The sequence below is a fragment of the Chaetura pelagica genome, unplaced genomic scaffold (assembly GCF_000747805.2).
Source record: "Chaetura pelagica isolate M959 unplaced genomic scaffold, ChaPel_1.0 scaffold68, whole genome shotgun sequence".
Taxonomy (NCBI): Eukaryota; Metazoa; Chordata; class Aves; order Apodiformes; family Apodidae; genus Chaetura; species Chaetura pelagica.
The window spans coordinates 1,113,860-1,136,491 of record NW_009954407.1 but is presented as its reverse complement, the minus strand read 5'-3'; the positions used below and the strand labels follow the sequence as shown (position 1 = coordinate 1,136,491).

The window sequence follows — 22,632 nt, the reverse complement described above, 5'->3', positions numbered from 1 at the left end:
CGAATTTACAGTTACATTATGTTTTGTTGTCCTTTTACAATTCAAGAGCTTTAAAAAGTCACAGCTCAGGCAGCAACCTTCTCTCACCCAAAAAGATCCAAAGTACAGTGACAACCCTTTTCTCATAGCAAAGACAGCCACTACATCATATGTGAGAAATAACTTTTTGCTGCTTGTACAAGCCTTCAGCTCCACAGAAGGATTCATGTCCTGCTCAGCAGCAGCATCTCGACTCTGCTGGTGATGGCTGACCCAAACTGCAGCCTGCAAACTGCAGCCCAAACTGCAACTGTTCTGTGGCAAACATACCAGCCTCCTTGCATTTCTTGGCCCCCAACAGAAAAGCTCTTAGGAAATCATTCAAACAACTGCCAAAACAACTGAAATACACAGGTTTTGATACATCTTTATCCACTCTTCTAAAGATTCATGCCATCTGCCACTTTATTTGCACTACTGCCATAGCCCTGCCACTGGGAATTAGTTCCAGCACCCTTCTCTTTACTCTCCCTTCAGTGCAACTAGCTACATTTTATTGTGCCATACCATGATCTTGGGCTGCTGGAATCTCCCTATGACCTTATATGTAATTAGTATTATACTAATTTAGACAAAATTCCTTGTTTCTGCACAGTGCAGTACTGGCAAGCCAAACTAGTAAAACTCATCAGTACTTTTTTAAAAATACATCCTTTTTATTAGCATTGTCAAGTTTGAGTCTTTATCTTTCAGCTTTTGTCAGTAGCTACAGGTTAAAACCAGGTTAATTTTTTTGGGTTTTTTATGAGAATTTAAATCTCACCTAAACATATTACTCCAGAAGATGAGATTTTCAAAGTGTGTTGCAATATTTAAAAGTGGGGTTTGTTTTTTCCATGAATGCACAGTGCTTTTTTATAATGTTTAATTTACTATTCATTCTCCAATAGTCAAAATACTAATTTTAATAAGAAGGTTCATTACTACTTACAAAATAGCTTATATGTTGATATTAACACAGAGAAGCTGAAGTGAACACACCTTTATATTGGAAGCACTTCAAAAATATTTCCAGTCAGCCTCTAAGCACAACGTTCCTGTCATTGCTTACAAATACGTAATAGTAATAGACAAAGAAGTGCGGATTGTTCAAAGAAACAAACAACAAAAAAGTGCAAGGGGGGAACTAGAGACAACTACGCAAACATAAAAGAGAAATATGGCTTAGAGACAGTAACTATAATAGGGATAGGTCAATCTTTTCTCTCTTCTACCTTATAAAATAAATACGGGAAAGAGGACAGCACAATTTATTAAGAATGAGAACCGACTTTCAGCACTCCTCCAAGTTTGATTCCACCACTACTGTATCACCAATCCATATCCTTTACTTTTTTCCTAAATCACCTAAAGTTTTTATTTAATTCCATTAGACTCACCATGAAATGCACTTCTAGCTCTGAGTTTGTATTTTGAGACCAAATGACATTACTCCCTGTGCTAATCAAACACGTCTCCTCTCCTTTTGCATAAGGACTTGTTTCAAAAATATCCAACAGAATCTTAATAGTGAGACCTAAACTTCTATTCCAGCTATCCCGGCAGAATCCCCGGCGTGGATGCAGAAAAGATAACAAAAGAAAGCCTCTGTCAGATTATTTCTGTTGTTGAAGAAGGAAGCAGAGCACAGCAAAGTCTCTCCACTAGGCTGTTTGTTGCTGTACTCTCTCTGAGAGTAGCAGATGCTCTGTAATATACAAACGTCCAAAACAAAATGGTGATTTACTTAAAATTAAACTGAGTTTATCAATTAATTTTGCAGGGAAAATATTCCTCAGGCATAACACTATCCAACAGATGAGAATCAGAAAATCCAGCGGACAGAGAAGTAGATGAAGGAAGAGTCAAAGGAAAGAAGCAAGAGAAAGGGGGAACTTGTTTTTAAAAACAACTTTTTAGAAGACAACATTTATTAGAATTCCTCTTTCTAAAATTGTATTGCCTGTTGCTTTCCCCCTTTCTATATATTTTAAAAGTTAAACAGTGTCTTATTTGTTGTAAGTATATAGCTAGTAAACGTAATACTGGTTTCAAGTTTCTGAGTCTTGATCCAGCACTAAAGATGTTACAGAATGGCTGTGATTAAGACCATTATGAAACATGCAGATCTTAATAACTACTTCAGATGCATGAATGTACAGTGCTAGATATTTTATAGAATGATTAGTGTATAGTCTGCTGAAAGAGCTATTCCAATATAAAAATATTTTTCAGCATTGACTTTACATTATAAATATGATAGTGTCTATTATCACTATAAAGCATACAGTAAAAAGAATATATATTGAGGTAAAGAAATACTTTATAAGGTCATAGTTACAAAGCAAGTATCTAGGAAATACTAAATTGTTAAACAAGCTGGTGCAATTTAATAAAATTATATACATGAAAACTACACATGCATTACCTAAAGTTAGATCCATGTCCTGCCTCACCATCCAATTATTTTTTTAGTATCATTTCTATGAAAAATTAAGTTTGATCACTCAGATAAACTTTTCCAGGAAGACAGATCCCAAATCTTCTCACCAAACCTTCACGTTTCCTTTATGTTGAAGTTCAAACAAAAGGAGCTTTTTTTCAGTAATCTCCTATACTTCTCAGCTGTAGAGACCTAAAACGTTTGCCTGGTTTGACATTTGTCTCACAGCCAGCATAAGAATCTTTAATTGCTATTCTGTTACAATGGGAATTTTATTACAACTTGCAACTTCTAGAATGCTGTTAATATATGCATCTACTGAAGGGAGCTGAGAAGGAGCACATGCCTTCTAACTAGCTAAGAGGTTTGATTTTTTAAGAAAGACATACTTTGTAGCCACCCAGACTTGAAGGCAGCCTCGCTCTTGCTCCACTGAGCAATGGGCAAGAGGCTTGTGCGGTCTCTCTGGGGCAAAAACTTGCCCTGAAGGGCAAATCTGACGCACAGACCACAATTTTTATAGGTTTTCCTAACAGTTTGCTCTACTTGACTTGTTTCAAAAGCAAACTTCATAACATTTTATGCAAACATTATACAACCTTAAGTCTGAGCTGTAAATCAATAAATCTCACTTCAACTTGAGGAATCTCTGCAACCGGAAATAGTCTCTTAGTTGAAATTCTGCTCCAATTAACATTAGCATTGCTAACTCTTACGATTGTCTCTAAACAAATACCATAATATTTATAGCTTCAGATTAAAGTAAGAACATGATAATCGAGACACTGCATAGAATTTTAAGGAGGCAGGTTTAAAAGTAAAATTTAAGCTTCTAACTTTCACAGGTCCAGATATAAAATTCAGACTTCCAAAGCTCAGGTGGCAAATAGTTCATCGTTTTCTTAAATTAAGCTTCAGTATTTCTGGAGGCCTACTTCATCAGCATAATGAGTTAAAAAAAACTAATATTAGAAATAGCCTGAGTGACCACAGTTGTGTTTTTTTTTTAATGTTTTTCAAAGGGATCTTCTGGGTTTAGATAATTATTTTTTTATATATATATTTTTTAAGGGAAAATGCAAACCCACCATCAAGACACATAAATAAGTCATTTGCTCCTGTTTTTTTCTCTGTCATTCAAAAAAAATACCTTCAGGGAATGGTATTTGTGGGTGTTTTTGTACTGCAGATATTACCAGGATGCAGAACAGGTAAGTAGTATTCAGACCTTTCTTTCCTCTGGATAGCTATTTAAAGACAAAAGATCTGTAACCATAATTTCTTAGCTAAGCCTTCTGGTGTGACCATGAGCCCCTCTTAATCTTTCATTTTTTGATCAGTAAATACAAAATTCAAAAGCATGACAACTATTTTGGCTGCCTACATTTGAAAGTATTAATTTAATCATTTTCATTGACACACAATATACAAACCACTTTTCAGATCTATAAGCCTACTTCAAGAGTACCACACACATGACAGCAAAGTAAAATTTAAAAAGACAAAAACTAGGATAATTTTTGCCATGGTTTAAGTTCAAGACATTTTGCCAGAATGGTTTTTAGGAACCATTTTAGGTTTCTAAAAGTACAACTTGCATGACAATACTTTCATGCACTTTGTAATTTGGTGTTTTCTTTGCTAAAAATGGCTAACTGAATACCGTTAGTACTGAAAATAGCAGTCTGAAACCACACACTCATTGGTTTTGTAGTGTATTTCACACAGAATGCAGTCAGAGTCTTATTACTTTTCCTCTTTAAGGAACCACTACAAATACATTGTACTTCTCCCTCTATAAGAGAAACTAATCAGGAAAAGAATATAAATATTCTTTCCCATCTAGGCATAACAGCACATTAATTCTGAGACAGTACCAATACAACAAAGGAAAATATTCTGAAATTAAGATATAATTTACTTCAGGCTCAAACACAGCCAGCACAGTAATCTTCACTTTACTGGAAGAATTTCACCTTTGTCTGGTACTGATGATTACTGTCATTCAAATTTCCTCAGCCTCAGACAATACATTCAGATGATGTTCTGAGACTCAGAAGGTAAAACAGAAAATGAAAGGCTCCAGGTAATTCTGGCTCCTAGTGATATGCAGAATACATGCATCTATCTTATGGTCATCTGGTGCAGTTTAAAGTTCTCACTGAAGTTTAACTACTGTTCTTTAAGTGGGTCAACAACAGCAAGAAGCTTACATCTCCACATGGAGTCACCACAGAGCATACAAATTCCCCACCCATTGCAGTCCACCATTAACTGCATTGCTTCAAAACCATCAATCAAGTTGAAGGGGACAGGCTACATATAAAACACCTGCATCCCACAGCAACTCTGTTTACAAATATGGACTACTATTTCCAGCAACTCTGGGGTCATTGCACTGGCGACTTCTGTAAACACCAAAGGCCCAGTCTCAAACTCTGAAGACTCTACTGTAAAGATACAGCTATCCGTGAAAATGCCTTTCTTCCCAGGAGAGGATTAAATGAAAATTAAATAAAAATGCTGTGGTTGTGCAACAGTGAGATGTGAAATTCCTTGGATGTAAAATGGTCTCAGCTGACAGGTTTGATCCTAGAAATTCCTAGAGGAAATCAAAATGGCAAGATGATGGTTATGCTTTCAGCAAGAAGCAGCCTATACTTCTGCACAAGTTTTCCAGGTATAGACTGGAAAATGTGTATCACCATTCTCCATTAAGAAAAGAAGGAGGGAAATCTAAACAACCCCAGCTGAATCATCAAGACTCAGGTGAACAGTAGCTCCAGAACAAGAGCTCCAGCTGCATACATGTGCACCAGCTGCAAACTCTGATTAGTTTGTTTGGAATAGTGAAAATGTTTAGTCTCTTGGTATCCCAATACCAGAAGCTTCTGATTTCTCATTTGTATTTCTCAGCCTACTGCAGGAGCACTACTGTTCACTCTTCTCCTCAGCCTCAACCAGTTCTTCATTAGTAGGAGCAAATCCATGGGTCTTTCACAGGCCCTACTACTTCTGATGCACAACGCACTGACCTGCCTTTCAAAATTTTGCTAAACAGCATAATTTGCACTACCACCTTTATGAGATGCTTTATAGTGACTGGCATGAATACCCAGAATATGCTGTACAACATACCTAGCTTTTTTCCAGTTTATATAATCAAAGTTGTATTTCACTACCTGGTAGCTGAGAAACTTGGCATGGTGTAACCCCAGTGCACAGCTATGAAGAAAATTAACTCTTTCTCAGCCAAAATCAGTACAAAACTATCAGAATAAATCACATTTTACCTTCTTTATAGGTAGCATCTAAACAGCAATACTACGTTCCTGTATCTAAGTACTGAACTGATTAAAGTATTGTACATTCATAAGCTCACACTTTTTTTTTACAGCCAGATGAAGCACATAGCTGAGTATGTTGGGAACATTGTACACAAATTGCTTCTTTAACCAGAAGAATACACCTTTCAGACTCAGCAATACGTTTTGAATAATTTCCATAAATCTATTCTGCATGATTTCTCTACTCACACACTCAGTTACACTGCAAGACTGTATCTATCATACTTTCTATCTTTGAAGAGTATCATTTAAGTTATCTCAAGCACTTTGCACTATTTTTTAGACAGAATAAACACAGTAATTTGAAATCACAGTAATTGCAAGATGACTGTGCACTATAAATTAGCCAAGAAAAGGTATTTGAATTAATATAAAACAAAAATAACAGTTCTAACAGCAGATTATCTGCTTCTTGTTGGGAGAAATGTTCCAAACCCAAACTATGTAATTTAAACTATGGAAATCATCCAGTTAGCCAGTAGGAAAATGGAATCTCCAGATGTTAAAATTAAATAAAGAATTGTGTAAAGTAAAATTGTACACATAAAAATACAGAAAAAAGATAAAAACTATAATAGATTTATATTTCAAACAAAATGCAATAAATAAGAATTAAGTAATTAAATAGTGGGCACAAGAACAGGCAAAATTATTTAATCCCCACAGAGCTGAATGAAGCATCCATTTCTCTGTAGAACCACTCTTATCAGGAGGGTGTTTCCTGGAGGAGAAAGAGGCAATTGAAGCTAGGAAATGATGGATAGCAATGACCTTTCTATCTGTAAAACATGGGCATATTTTAGGTATTTAATCTTGAGAATTGGATTATTATTAATCAATTATTCATGACAATTTGAATCTATGGGTAGATGTTTTTTGTTTTCTTAAATATCACATAGCTAAGGTCCTGCTTGAGAACTGGAAAGGAGATTAAATCCTCACAAGCAAATAGTGCTCAGGACTGGCATTTTCTTCCCTTCCAAACATTTCTTCCCCTACATAACAGCACACATCAATGATAACCTAGTACCCCCTGTAAAACTCTGCCTAAATATTCTGAAATCCACCTTTATAGCCTTTTTTTTTTTTTTTTTTTTTTTTTCCGAGGGGAAAAGTACACCCAACCTTCCACAAAGAACAAAGCCAGACACTGTGGTAATGCAGAGCAGCAAAAACTCCTATGGCTTCATTCCTACAGTCAGAGGTTGCCCTCCTGCATATTTGAACATTCACTCTTTCTCACTTGCCAAAGGTGAGTGATAACAGAACATCTCCATTACAGGCCACCAGGTCACACAATGACAATAAGCAGAAGGTGTTTGCAGATATTTAAAATGCACTGCTGAAGAAAAATGAAAAGCAGATGGAGCTATTCTAAGGCTAAGTTCCTTTGAAAAGCAGGACCTCTACAGCCTGAGATAAAACACAAAATTACTGTGCATCTGTGATGGGAAAGGAATAGATCTCATTGCTGCTTTGAAGAATACCTGAGATGGAAAATATAGAGGTTTTCCCAGTCTGGGGAAAGCGCTATGAAAAAGAGATTCTCCCTTACTCAGGTTCTAAGAATGAAGGATATGGATAGCATTGACCACTGTAATGCCATTTTAACACACCTAAAAAGATCAACTATTTGGCAGCTCTTCTATTTCTCAAATACTCTGCTAAAAAATGTACACCTTATCTCTAGTCCAACTGAACTTCCAGACATTTTATCTAGTTGTCCCCTTGTCTGCTACAGTTGAAGAACTGTCTTACCAAATTTCTGCTCATTGTGGAATCTTGCTTCTCAGGGACTAGGCAAGCACCTCTTTATCCCCTTATTAACACTAAACAGATTGAACTCCAGTTTTTCCACAATAAGGCATGTTTTCAACTACTCCAGTCATTCCTGAGATATTTGTGGTTCTCCCCTGACCCTTCTCCAACTGAACACGGTATTCCAGTAACAGTTACGCAAGTGCATTAACAATTAATACTGAAAGGTAATACAACCATTTTCTTCTTATTTAGCTCTCTCCTGTTTATATGCCAGTACACAGTAACCTTTTGAAGCACTGGTGCACTGGAATCTAATATTCCTCTACCATGACTCCCAAGCTCTTTTCAAAACCAATTAAAATCCTTGGTTGAAGCTTCCCATAAGATTAGCCATTTACCCAGTATATTATAAGAATTTTCATCTGGGGGAGAAGGGATGCCCCAAAGGAGCTGGAGAAAAGGCTAATCTGGGGGAAACCTCATCATCTAGAGATTAAAAAAAAGGAGGCTTGTGAAAAGAACTGCAAGGGCAAGGTGAACTGAAAACGGGTTACTGTGGAAAATGGGAGCAGCATTTTAGTTCATTGACGTTGCCTGGTAAACTGAGTTCACAAGTGCAAATGAGAAATCATACATTATGAAGTCATTACAGAGTCTCTAACACTGGCCTCTGTTGTTGGTGTGCCAGTACAACTGACTGATTAATTTACTTCCACATAACAGCAGGATAAAACAGCTGCAAACAAGGAGAACCTTGGAAAGTAAATGCTGGAAATATTTAAAAAGTGAAAACTAAGGCTAACACTAATGGAGTATATAGCAACTGTGGGGGTGGAAAACATTCTGCATGAGAAAAAAAGAAACTGAATCATTAGAATAGTGAATAGTTGTTGACACCTAAGAAAACTAAAGAATGCCCTGTCTAAAACAATTCAAAGAAACATTTTCAAAGTACATCATAATGATCAAAACATTGTTTATTTCTAACCTCAAGCTTCTTCCAATATACAATATTCTGCATAAATATTGAATCACAGCCATTCTAATCTTCAATACTAGTTACTTAAGATTAAGTATCTAAGTAATGTTTGTGATTATCAAGCTTCTCTGTGCTCTACTTTTTCTATTTTTTGAACTTTAGCTATTAGGTAGATCAAGTCGTAAAACTTTTACAAACTGAACAATGTACTTGCAATTGAGCCAAACACTGTTCCTCAGGTTTTTTAAAATACAACAGATTTTCCTACTTGTAGCTAAAGCCCCTCCCAAAAAAGAACAAAACAAAGCTGCTTTAATTTCACCATTTTTGTTTCTTCTATCTAGAAGACTTTGGGAACAGGAACATTAATGATTAAAAAATAATTAATTTGAAGCAAAGAAAGGATAGCAGCATAGCAGCTACTCAAACATGTCTCATAATTAAACCACTAGAATCATAGAATCATTAAGGTTGGAAGGGACCTCGAAGGTCATCAAGTTAAACCCCCCCTGCCATGAGCAGGGAACCCTACCACTAGATCAGGTTACACAAAACCTCATCCTAAAAGCCTCCATGGATGGGGCATCAACAACATCCCTGGGCAACCCATTCCAGTTCCTCACCACCCTGATAGTGAAGAATTTCTTCCTAATATATAACCTAAATCTCCCCTTTCTCAGTTTAAAACCATTGCCCCTTGTCCTATCACTATCTTCTCTGATGAAAAGCCCCTCCCCAGCTTTCCTGTAGGCCCCTTTCAAGTACTGGAAAGCTGCTATAAGGTCTCCCCAGAGCCTTCTCTTCTCTAGGGTGAACAGCCTCAATTCTCTCAGGCTGTCTTCATAGCAGAGGTGCTCCAGGCCTTTGATCATCTTGGTGGCCTTTCTATGGACCCTTTCCAACAGGTCTTTATCTTTCTTGTGCTGAGGGCATCAGAACTGTACACAGTATTCCAGGTGGGGTCTCACCAGAGCCGAGTAGAGGGGCAAAATTCTATACAAAATTCTGTTAAGACTAGAAGTTTTAGAAACTTCCAGCTTTCACCTAAACTTGCTTTTCACAAAGTCAAAGGTAAAACTATTAGTGACTCCAGGAAGAGCATTTATGCATACTGGAGCACTGCATCATACATACATACCTACTTCAGGATTTTATCCTCTCTTTAACCTTTGTCCTGTTACTCTTTTAATTCAGGTGACCCTCCCATCACAGAGACATGTAACAACATGTAGCTCTCAAGTCACTTTACTCTTCTTTCACTGCCAGGGATTTGAACAATCTGCTGTAATTTCTCCTGTATTTTGAAAAATGTACCTTTTCCTCAGCCATTTGCCCAGTGCAGCCACTACAGTACATCCCTGCAGTGAACAGATTACATGAAGCACAGAACCACCCTACTGTCCTTGGTCTTTTCCTCAAGAGTTGAGAATCATAGAACCATTCAGGTTGCAAAAGACCCTTGGTATCACTGAGTCCAACCATCATTCCTACTCCTCCTAAACCATATCCACCAACACCACATCCAAATGACCCTTAAACACATCCAGGGATGGTGACTCAACCACCTCCCTTGGCAGCCTACTCCAGTGTCTAACCACTCTTTCTGTGAAAAAAATGTTCCTAATGTCCAGTCTAAACCTACTTTGTTGCAGCTTGAAACCACTCCCTCCTGTTCTGTTGCTAATTACCTGTGAGAAGAGATCAGCACCAACCTCTCAACAATGAATGACCTTTCAGGTAGTTGTAGAGACTGATGATGTCTCCCCTCAGTGTCCTTTTCCTCAAACTAAACATGCCCAGCTCCTTCAGCATTCTTCATAAGATTTATTCTCTAGGCCCTTCACCAGCTTTGTTGGCCTCCTCTGTACTTGCTGCAGCACCTCGATATCTCTCTTGAATTGAGGTGCCCAAAACTGGACACAATACTCCAGGTGTGGCCTCACCAGCACTGAGCACGGGGGGACAATCACCTCTCTACTTCTGCTGGTCACACTGTTTCTAGTACAAGCCAGGATGCCATTGGCTTTCTTGGCCACCTGGGCACACTACTGGCTCATATTCAGCTGCTTGTCAATTAGAACCCCCAGGTCCTTTTCTGCCAGAGGCAGACATGCTGCTAGCTGATACCACATACATTTGCTTTCCCATGGGTCTGGGAGTAAGGGAGCCTCTAGGAAGAATGAGAAGGCCACTCCAAAGCAGCAGATGCCATATGCACCTTCCTATGTCCTCAACACAAACACAAAGCAATTGCTTGTTCAGAGACAGTTAGATCTAAAATAATGATTTTGTGGAATTAGGTAAACCCTCAAACTGTGAAGTAAAAATCTTCCTCCTTATAGCCCCATTTTTTCAAATTCTCAGATAAATAACTGACATGCTACATTCAAGTTTTCCTGTACAGAATCTAGATAACTATTCAATACATTAAATGTGTAAGTATTCACTGGGATTCATTATTTAGAAAAAAAATATTAACTAAGGTTTGAAAATAACTTCAAATTCTAACACAGTTTAAGAGAAGTTCAATGCATAAATAAGCTTCAAAAAACCCAACAAAAAAAAAACCAACAAAACCAGAAACAAGACCAAACAAAAAAAACCAAAACCAAACAACAAAAAATAAACCCACACAACAAAACAAACCTAAAAGAAAAAGGTAACTCCAGATGAAATCACCAGTTATAGCAATAGCAGGCTCAGAAATATGAATTTAGTCCACTATGTATCATGTAGTAAGTGTGCAGTATAAAAACAGACTGACCCTGAAGTTTGTGTCAGAAACAAACTCAGAGACCTGAAGCATCACACAGCATTTAGTCCCTTTGCTTTCTGAATACACCCTGTAATTAGAGAACAGTTTCTCAGGCTGCCCCTCCCTTGAGTAACTAATGTTCAAGCATTCACAGAATTTTAAAGTAGTATTAGCTCTGGCAGTTAACAGAAAAAAAAATGCGTCAGGAGAGTACAATTGTGGATGATCCTTTGGACAGCATATGATCTTCAAGACAGAAAAATGGGAATAATCTTGCATATATATTTATGTTTTAAAGCATCCAAGATACACATTAGGCATGTGGACTTGTAAAAACTAAGTTTAAAAAACCCCACAGTTCCATAGCAATTAAGGCCTAAAACCTTGTCATACAGCATTCCTCTAGTTTTGAAAGGACTAGCTACTTCAGGATTCAAACCTCTTTATAAACTTACATCTGACCATTACTCAGTGCCTCTGGAAGACACTGTGTTCAGCATACTTTACTCTGCCACCTAAATGTATAACCTGAGAAATCAAAGGCAATGACACCTAGCACAGGTTGCATACTTCAGCTCATGAGTCTACTAAATATTCATATCCCATTAGGAATTATAAGAGAAGAATAGAACATTAAGGATTAAAATGTAGATGCCAGCAGTGTCTACATTATACTGCACCACTCAAGTCACACCTTTCTTTGAACTTGCTGCTTATGCATGCTGACACCAGTCATTCTGGGAAATAAATTCAGTAGACACACATTATAGTTGCAACACAATTGCATTTGACACACATTTAACTGAGTCAACAGGCAGTATACAGTTACACTGTGTAAGTGAGCCTAAATGGCAGCAATTTGTTCTGGAAATACTTACTTCTGATGAGGTCACCATCAGTGCGATTTCCCCAGATGGACTGGTCTTGTATCTCTGGTTGTATACTTTGCTTCCTGGAAGGCTGTTTTATCTCCTTATCTCCTGGTGCAGTATTCTCCTGGTTGTTTTTTTCTAAGTCAAAGAAATTTTAAGGTATTAGTTTTTATTATCTTTTTCTTCTATGTGAATAAAACTGATATTTGAAAATTAAAAACAAGACAGCATAAAACAGAACTTGTCTTAGCATCTCATGTAGTTTCCTTAGAAGCAGTTCTAATGAAGATGTTTTTCAATTTGTTCTCTTGTCCAGATCAAAATAATTCCTCATTAAGGAAGTATTTTAGTCATACTGTGTCTAATCATGCCAAATAAGCAGCTTTTGTAACTGTGTTATGGTTGAGTTTGTTTATATTTATTTACCTTTCACAATATTTTCAGGTAGAAATTTGAATCACTTTGTCAGACAAAAAAACCCACATTTTTTTCCCCTCAAACATGTGGCTCTGGCATGTAATAGACACAAAAATTCCACAGACGTCTGTTCTCTTATTCACAATTAACATATAATTAAAGACAAATATTGTTGAAACTTCAAAACTGATTAGCAAAGAAATTCAGAAAATTTATTATAACACAATTACCTAATTTCACTGAAGAGAATAGCCTTTAAAAGCCATTCCTGAGTAAAAGTCAACATTTAGCCTATGATGAAAGGAAAAATTCTTCTCTCCAAGTATATACAAGATGCAGGGGAATTTCCATGGTAAGTTTATTTGAGGAATTCTTAAGCTTATTTCACAAGATAGCAGATCTTATTGTTTTGATTATTTTGCCAGATCACAAATGCAGACCCATATTTTCTCAAACCAGGGTAAGTTACAGCTTTCTTTTTTGCTGTCACTAATGTATTAATAGTCAAATTCACACACACACAAATCTTTCTGTTCTTGATTGCTACACATTTTTCCTACTGACATTCAAGAAAACACTTCCAAAACTAGAATTACTTTGCACATTATTCGCAGTGACAGATTATCACTTACTCGAGAGATCTATAAAGCAGTAAATATTTTCAGGCAGGTATTTTTTTAGTATACATAGATTATTTAATATTTACAGAAAATCCAAACAAGTAACTGTTGAAAAGTCTATTGGCTGTCTTTGTTTCTGACAAGAATGTGTTTATACACCACTCATTACAATGTAACAATAGCATATTCACTAGGAAAGCAATGATTCCAGCCTTGAGACAGAAAAATCTTTTTTTGCTACCACGACATATTAAAGGTTACTTTATGTAACCAATAGCAGTTTGATTTTAAATCCTAACTTTCTGCCTTTGTTATCCACCCTATTAAACTGAGGCATTGAACATCACTCAAAATAATATATGCCATATTGTATGTATAGTAGCATGTGCCTTCAAGCACTGCTGCTCCCCTTCTATTAATTCCCCCCTCTGAAATGTCTGACCTATCTACCTCCATGGTACTTATCTCTCAGCCCTCCCTCCCATCACCATTTCTTCAACAACTTGTCTATATTTCATCAAGCCCATCCTGAGATGAACTGGGATTGCTGTAAAGTTACTGAAGTGATTGGGAAGATATCTATTGACTTCAGTGAGTTTTGCATCTTGCCCTGATGATTTAATCTCACCTAGATACTCATTCTATCCAAAAAAATCCCAGATTTTTTCAACCCCTTCAACAGACATTAGATAAAAATTATTTACACCTGGTATCACTCAGATACAAATCTGACTACATTGAAGTGTGATGATTTTGCTTGTGAAGTTAGGTATTAGGTGCAAATGTGTTTGAAAAGTGCCCCCACGCACCCTCACCACACTTACTGGAGCAGCAGAGTGAGAAAAGAGACTTGATGCTGTCCAAGTGCCGCTCAGCAACAGCCAAACCATTGGTGTGCCATCAACATTGTTCTAGTCACAAATCCCAAACACAGCACCAGCGGGGCTGCTGTGAAGAAAATTGCCTCCATCACAGCCAGACTTAGTACTATGGGGCTTTAGGAAAAGTAGACCTTGGCCTATATTTATTTAAGATTTTTTCATGCATCCCTTCTGATGCATCAGCAAACTAGAAACAGAAAAACACTGCTGTCCTAATTATTTGTTTTGCCTCAAATGTGCACCAGGTCTCAGCTTTAATACAAAGGAATGTCTTGATTGTTAACATTTTTATTTATTTTTATTCTAGAGGTACAACTATCAGATACCAACTTCAACCAATCACACATTATCACAGCCTCAAGAACACTCCCAAGTTTGTGGGGTTTTGATGCCATTATTTTTGTGTTAGATGCATAAGAATAGCGGTAAGAGCAGTTTATGTAAGATAACACATGCATTAGTCCAGTAAGAATCACCGCAAAGACCTTCTGCTTCTCTGATGTGTCATGCTGTGCCAGAGCAGCTTTAATAAAGCCTACAGCTGGCACAAATACTAATGGCTAGATCTGGCCATAGATGTGTATGGCTTTTTTCTACTGCTTCTTCAAATAAATTTTTAACAATTCTGTTTTAATCAAGATTAACCTTAAGATATTTTATGTAATCTTTCCTTCCCATTTTAGTTTCTGCTTCCTTTAGTACACGCTTCCACTTTCATGTGACTGACTTCCAAAACTGAGAGCCAAGAAGAAAAAGAGATGGTCTTCCTAGCAGACCAAATAATGGAAAGAAAAGACTCATGGTGTTCTGATTCTGGCAGTGCTGAGGTAGAAATCTAACCTCTCTTCAAAACCTGCGTAAGCTACTCCAAGTAATGTCACAAAAGCAACATCTTATCTACCATGACTCAGCCCCCAGACCAGCAACCTGTATGGCTAGGCTCCTTTTCTACACTAACAGCAGCCCCTGGGCTGAAGGGCTTCCAGCCAAAAACCCTGCAGGAGTGCCATCCATGCAGAGTACCCTGCAGTTTATCCTGAAGGTAAGCATGGGCACAGCTTCCCTTGTGTAGAGATTAATGCAAGCTTGAAGTTTAAATAAGGAGGAGATACAACATGCTGGCAAAGTATAGAACTGAGATGGTTAACAGCCCAAATCATATCTATATTTAAGACAATGGTAAGCCACTTTGCGGGGAAAAGAATAATTTAATCACATCTCAAAATTATTGTTTTATTAAATAAGTGAGCAAAGTTAACTCTTATTTTTTGTAATTTGAATTATTAAAGGACATATAAATCAGTTTTATAGTACATTAATTTCACCATAATAATGTTATATTTGTTTTTAAAATTACTCAGCAACACATGCATTTAATAAAATCAAAACTTGTTTTCCCAATTGAGACTATTGTAACACTGACTGTTAATGTCTGGTATAGTTTGGAGTATGTACCTCTGGTTACATACATTTCTTTGCATCACGACAAACACATTTCAGCAGTCTAGGTCAGCAACAAAGCTACTATTACAATAGCCCTGTCAAAAAGAAAAATTAACAAGGAGACAGAATTGTCAAGAAAGACTTAATGTATAGTTGGGCAAGAAGAGTATATAAGGCAACCTTTCCAGATCCTTTCCAATACTGTATTCTATGCCTTTATAAAGTTGCTGAAAATGTATTAGAAAATCCAAGTGAAGTATCATTTTCAGAGCTATATTTATTCCATTTTTCTCTATGATAATGAGTGGACATGAAATTAATATGCAAAATTGATAGAAAATACAAAGAAGTTAGGTAACAGGTGTGCATTTGCAGGACATATCTCAAAGAGCTCAAGTCTTTTACAAATAACCACCTTTTCTTCTCCAAGTGCTTGTCCATTGGTACGTTGACACTCAAGCTGCCCTCACTTGCCCTGCTATACCTCTTGCATTTACTCAGGAATAGGTCTCAGTGTGTTCAAATGTGGAATCATACCAAAATGCATCAGTAACTATTTAATAATCAATCCTTCAACATGCAAAAAAAAAATATTTTAAAAATTGCAACAAGTGACCATATTATGTAGGTTGCACATCCTCAGAGCATGATTGGCAGCTGGTGTCTATTAATTAGACGACAAATACACCCATACACTGACTCAGTCACCTCTTCCAAGCATGTGAACAATTGGAGTGCTTGACTAGCAACAGCTGGACTTGAGAAACAGGTTTGGCGTTTGTCTATTGACACAGGGACTTTGTGAATGTAAAATGAGGCTTTGTTGCTATGACACTTTTTTTTTTCTGTTCACCAGCAATGTGGTGGATGTCTCCAAACAAGTAAAGCAAAAGCAATTGCTGGGAAAAGTTTCTGGAAACCAAAGTACATCATTCTTTACAAGGAGAGTGGGACAGGCAGAACAGACTGGAACAGTGGAGTCTTTGTGACCTTCAGAGACAGCAACAGTCCAAGAGTTTTACTGTTTAAGGGTGGAGGAATGATGAAAGCACAGGGCAAAGTTTACTTAGACACCCAAATTTGACCCAGCTACTAGGATGTAAACATGAGTCCTCAGAAGGCCTGAGTTATCCTTGAACAAGCAGACACAGATTAAAACATGCATGTGCAACCCAAATGGAATTTTGTCCTTCAAAGCAAAGAGAAATTACAAAAACAAAAAACAACAACAGAAAAACAACCCACCACCAAAACCCGAACACAAAAGCAGATCTATGAGGAATAAAAAAGCTGAAGAATGTTTCCAAAAGGAAAGATAAAAAGGTTCTCTGTCTCAAGCCTACAGCAGCTGGGAGGGATTGAAGAGCATGTAGCAAATCTGCACTTCTAACACTTCCTTTGTTCACTAATATCCTCGCTGGCAAGGAACCACTGAGGATGCTATTTCCTACTGAAAATTCCACTGTTCACAACAATGACACAAAGGAACCATAATAATACCAGGTTTCACACTGCAACCATTAGCACTGACACTCACTAGCTAGTTTATGAAATGCTTGGAATTTTTAGGTATTTCACAAAACAAGTTCATCTGTGCTATTTCTGTAACAGAATGCCTATTCCATTTTATTATTGGCCTGAAATTATGTAATTTCATTAATAACTGGTAGTACAATCTAATTAGTATTGATAATCCACAAATTATGGTGTTGGAAGCCTCCGTTTAGATGTGTGACTGTTTTAAAACTAACATAACTAATTTTTTTAATCTCATTTCAGTGGATTTCAATGGTCTCAAAAATGCCACTGAAAAACCAGCCTTTTCAAATTAGAGCAATTAAACTGAACTTCTTGGAATGTCCTTACACAGAATTTTCCAGATGCAAACTATGGAGCAACTAGGAATGTACTAAGTTTGATAGCCCTAATAAATTAAAAATTAATAGCAAGATGCAACTAGGTACTCTTTTAAAAGTAATGTAAAGCATTAAAAAGTCAAAAAACATAAGTGAAACTTCTTTTCACAAATAATCACACTAACTATCATGCAGTCAGTCACAGATTTGTCATTCATCCAACATTGTTTCATGTGTACAAAACCAGTTTCTTATAGGAGCTAAGCAGTAGTCAGTGGCTATGGTAATATTAGGAACAGCATGGGCCAACAAAAGTGTGGCTGTACAGTGAAAGAGTTGATTTTAAGGACACATTCCATATTACACATGTTCCAGGGGCTTTCTACTTTGGATTAGGTCTCAGATTTAATCTCAAAGACCAAAGGCTTTTAATGGCTGGAGTGCATTAGGCACATTCCTGCAGTCCATTTTTCAGATTATTTCGTCCAAGAGGAATACAGTCCAGGTCACTCCCCAAACCAAAGTGGGAATGAACAAGAGATTCAGTTCCGAACTGAACTGCTGATCCAAAGAAAGACCCTAGTGTAATGCACTCATTTCTAGATGCTTCTTATTAGGAAAAAACAAGAGTTTTAAAAAAATGAGAAATCTAACTTCTGAGAGCCTGGAATGGAATTTGATAAGAATTATTCTGATATAAAATTAGCCTGTGAGATGGAACAAAAGTATTTCAAATTTGATGCAAGACCTTCACAGTCAGCTTTATGAAATACAAGTCTATCACTCCCATGTGGACATGAATCACTTTACTGGAACGGCATGCACGTGAAACTGAAAGCAGAAGTATATTTTTATGACAAACTTAGAGTTAGACACTTATGAAAGTTTTAGGTATTTTAGTCAGTAACGTTCAATAAATGTCTCAGTACTGACAATGATGAAACAAATTAACACATATTTACTCAACTCTTGTCAGATTCCAAGCAAGAACACAAATATAGGGAAAGCATTTGGTAAATTTGAGCAATCTGAGTGCACCACTTAACTGTTAAAATAAAAATCCATTACTCATAACACTGAGACACTGCTGGTAAAGAGCAGTAATTATGGTGATAGCAATCATTGCCTCAAGAGTGTCCAAACACTCCCTGCAGTAAGTCTTCTGTCACCCCATCTCAGCTAGCCAGCATGTTCCTTTACTGCTTCTCGTCATGAAAAGAGCCAAGTTCAGAAAACAGGAAGATGTTTCAATCACATTCTTGAAAAGAAGCACGTGCTTTTTGGACTTTTCTGAATGGAAGTATTAATTGCTGAATATGGTTTCTTTGGACACCAAATCAGAACTGCATCTCCTTCCACCATCAGTGACATCATTTGCACCAGAGAAAACAGTCACTTATAGAACTTGATGCTTAATTTATCTACTAGACTTCTCCATCCTCCTCCTCCACCTCATTTAAAATAAATAAATTCCAGTGTATTTCCATCATCTAATCAGTTATTAGGAAGTTCTTATTGTTGAAGTGCAACTACGTCTCAATTTCACAACAGGTAGTGGCTGTTGTTATTATCATTATGTTTCTTTCTTTCTAGATTGAGAAAGCTAAAATTTTATTCACTTGTTATTCTAGGTTACATTTAGTTACCAATTAGCAGTAAAAGCATTCCAAACACTTTATAGATGACAGTCCTACATTTTCTAAAATGTGGCCTGATTCTCTAAACATAGTTTCATGTTCATTGAATTCCCCTCTTTCATTTCATGGTTTATTCAAATGCAGAGGATTTAATGAAAAAAGTCTACTCATACTCCCAGCAATAATCACAACATGATCTCTAACATATGAATCATTTTCCTTAAAGCAAAGAGGCTAATGGTTACTAATTGCCACATTCCTTGCTTAGGGACAGCCAAACTGAAGTGGTCTGTCTACATTACACAGCACACTGACATAAGTACTCACAATTTGATTCCAAGGCCTGTGGAAGAGGGACATGACTAAGATCATGAACAAGGGTGCATGAGCAGATTTAGACTTTTGGAAGGATATGGTAAAAATTAATTAACTAATGTTTGCAGAAATTAGGCTAAATTTTTCATCCTGTAGTCTGTACCTTAAAGCAGGAGACTCCCTTGGCACAGGTAATGGTTTAAAGACTGCAACTGAGTATTGACATGGCCACAAAAGAAGATACCATGATTTCCTTTGCTCTCTTGTAACAGTGACATGGGAGAGGGTGAAAGAGAATGTTGGTTTAAGTACCACACAAAAGCTCCTTTCAGTTGCGAAAGCCAGAGCATTCTACATCTACAGGCCAAATTATGTCTCAACTCACAGTTTTCATCATGTCCACAACTGATGTGTATCCCTGGAACCTGTCTAAGATTTATTACTTTTGTCTGTTTTTTCTTTAGGTTGTGGGATAGGTATTTGTCGAATATTTAAAATGCAGATGAAGTTTTGCTTCCTTTCATGGAAAAATACAATTCAGCTTCAGCATCTGAATATATATGATAGCAAGCTAAAGGAGCACTTTGAAGATCTGAATTTTTTAATGATACCTCATAAAACTACAGAAGGCAAGTTCCTTGTCAGGATATAAGGTAACTATACCAGCTAAACAAATACAGAAAGCATATTAAAGTATGCTGTTACCAAACAAAAATCCCTTCCCAGTAGAATGAACTTAATACTTTATTATACATACAAGATAAGCCTTTTTTTTTTTTCTGATTAAGGAACCTTCACTACTAGGTGGACACAGATTTCAAGTATCTCACTGTAAATATATGAAGTCATCACATAAATATGATGAGGTCATTTTAACTAAAGTCATAATTATATTTCAAATTATTGCAGATTTTTCCAAATACCTCTAGCCTATTTCCAGAAGTAATATGAATTTCAACCACAGCTTTTAAAATTATTGTCAGATTCTCGAGAAGTCAGTGTACTTTTGGATGTCCTAGTGGTAGTATAAAAGAGTAGGGGGAGTTGAAATTCCCAGACTTATTATCTTAGATCATCAGTCCTGGAATATCTGGACTACCTTATCCTGTAACCACACACTGCAAAGCTGACAACAGAAATGCTGGAATATAGACTGGAAATGTTATGAACTCACCTCTTCCTCTTTCCACCCCCATTTCCCCAACAGACTTAGGCTAGAAAAAAGCAACAAATATCCACAGTTATCCTTAAATCTAAGTTCATCAGAATATTAATTATGTATTGGAAAGCTGACTTGTCTAAAAAAATCCAAACAGTCTTGTGTCTCCATGAACTATACATATGCTTTAAAATTGAGTGTGTGCCTTGAAAGGTGCAGCCAGTGAGCAAACCTGAATCAATGCATCACAATTGTTTGCACCTTACTGATGCCTAAGAAAGTAACTTTAGAATCCTCCACCTCAACAGCTGCGAGCTGTAATTGCGTCATTCAGATTTTCTGCACATGACTTGTGTGTGGACAGATCAGTATTTGTTTCCTTATTTTTAATAAAAAGAAAAGCATGTATTGAAAATCATACAAAATGGCATCATTTAAGACACTATTTAATACTGAAAACTCAATCTAAAGTGGCACTGGAAGAATGAGACCACTTTCCAGGCTGCTTAGTTCACTGACTTATAACTTTAGTTAACTTTGATGTATGGCCTACATGCAGAATCCAACCAGTGTGGCCACTTCATCACATGACAGCTAAAACAACACATGGAAAATAACATGTATCACAGATACTGATGTTCCTGGCCAAATCATGAGTCTTAACAGCTCAGTTCTGCATGCTTGATCTTCTGTATCTAATCTTTTTTTATTATTATTTTTTACTGTTTAGAAGTTATGAGTCATTCTCTAGGACAAAAAAAACCAACAAACAAACAAAAACAACCCAACAATAAGATAAGTATAAGCCAATTTAATACGCCTCCCTGCCAGAACATTTTTTACTTAGCTACAGATACTTTCTGGTTTCTCAAAAGAGTCTTCAGCTTTGATTTCACACAGCTATTGATTTTCCAAGTCACAAAAACAAGACTGCATGTTTAATCCGCAGTTGCACAACTGTGTTACCAGGCTGTGCTCCAATTAACCAGTTATGAAGAGTTACAGTTTTTGAACAAGCTTATTTGTCTGCTCTTCAGAGAGTTTTTAAACTCCTGACAGGATTCTGAAAAACAAAGCTGTAATTGTAAATGGGACAAAAAAAAAAAATAATAAAAAAAATCAGTCTCATCTTCACAGACCAGGACTCAGGAAGCAAACACACTTCCCTGATTTGAGGATAACCTGCAAGACACCTTGTCAAACTTCCCCATGTGAAGATGATCAGAATAGCCAGTGCATTTTGTGCAAATGCAAATAAGACATAACTTAGAGAATTTCCCTTTAAGATATTAAACTACCTTTGAACAGTTGGTACTAAAAAAGTTACTACTCTCAGAAACTGGTTTTAGCTGCAGGTTCACATAGTAACCTAAGAAAGAAACAGCAAAGTGACCTCCAACCTGGACAACATTCCAGCTTCTGGATCAACCTTTCTCAATTTACTGCAAGACCTGGAAGGAGAGCTTTACAAGAAAGAGGTTCTAAACTAACATAAAGCTGAAAAACTATACAGTGATTTTTAAGGAGCTGCATCTGCCTCTGAATAACTCTAGTTCTTCAACTACTGAGAACTGGTGCTGACATCAGTGCATAATTTTATTTTTTATCTTTTTTCCTACATAGAAATTTCGGCTTAAAATGATAAAAAGGTGGAAATGAAAGTGTTACAAAGTTAAACCAAAGAGGGGAAGTCGGGGGAGGGGAAAGAGAAGAGGGGTTAAAATCCACAAAACAAAACAGCAAACGTATCATTCAAATAAAAGGCGCAACAATTACAGAGAAACTTTAAAGCAACTTACCTCGAGGGAGAGAGATCAAAGAGCTGTTTTCAGTCGGAGCTTGCTCTGGCCCTCCAGGCCCCGGAGGAAGAGGTTCTCTCACTTGGGACATCTGCCAGCTCTCTCACCGAGTAATAAAGAGCCTGCACCCCCCTCCAACAAAACTAACACGCGACCCTGAAGGAACAAGCAAATGAAAGGGCTCGTTAATGTATTTTATGCAGAAAACTCACGGCTCGGGGGCGAAGGACTGAGGAGGGGCAGCGATGAAGCGGCAGCAACTTCGCGGCGCGGCGGCGGGCGCGACGCCCACCCTGCGGAGCGCACCCGCGGGGCCGGGGGGCGGCGGCC

General features: G+C 37.1%; 1 protein-coding gene across 1 annotated transcript in view; it reads right to left on the bottom strand.

Annotated features, from left to right (window-relative positions):
- MDFIC (MyoD family inhibitor domain containing) overlaps positions 1–22,393 on the bottom strand; it is a 45,644-nt gene extending 23,251 nt beyond the window's left edge. The window contains exons 1-2 of the mRNA XM_010004294.1: positions 22,303–22,393; positions 12,182–12,313 (exon numbers count right to left, since the gene is read on the bottom strand). Of these exons, the coding sequence (XP_010002596.1) occupies positions 12,182–12,313; positions 22,303–22,393 (223 nt within the window). The remainder of the gene's footprint in view (positions 1–12,181; positions 12,314–22,302) is intronic.
- Positions 22,394–22,632: the final 239 nt, after the last annotated feature.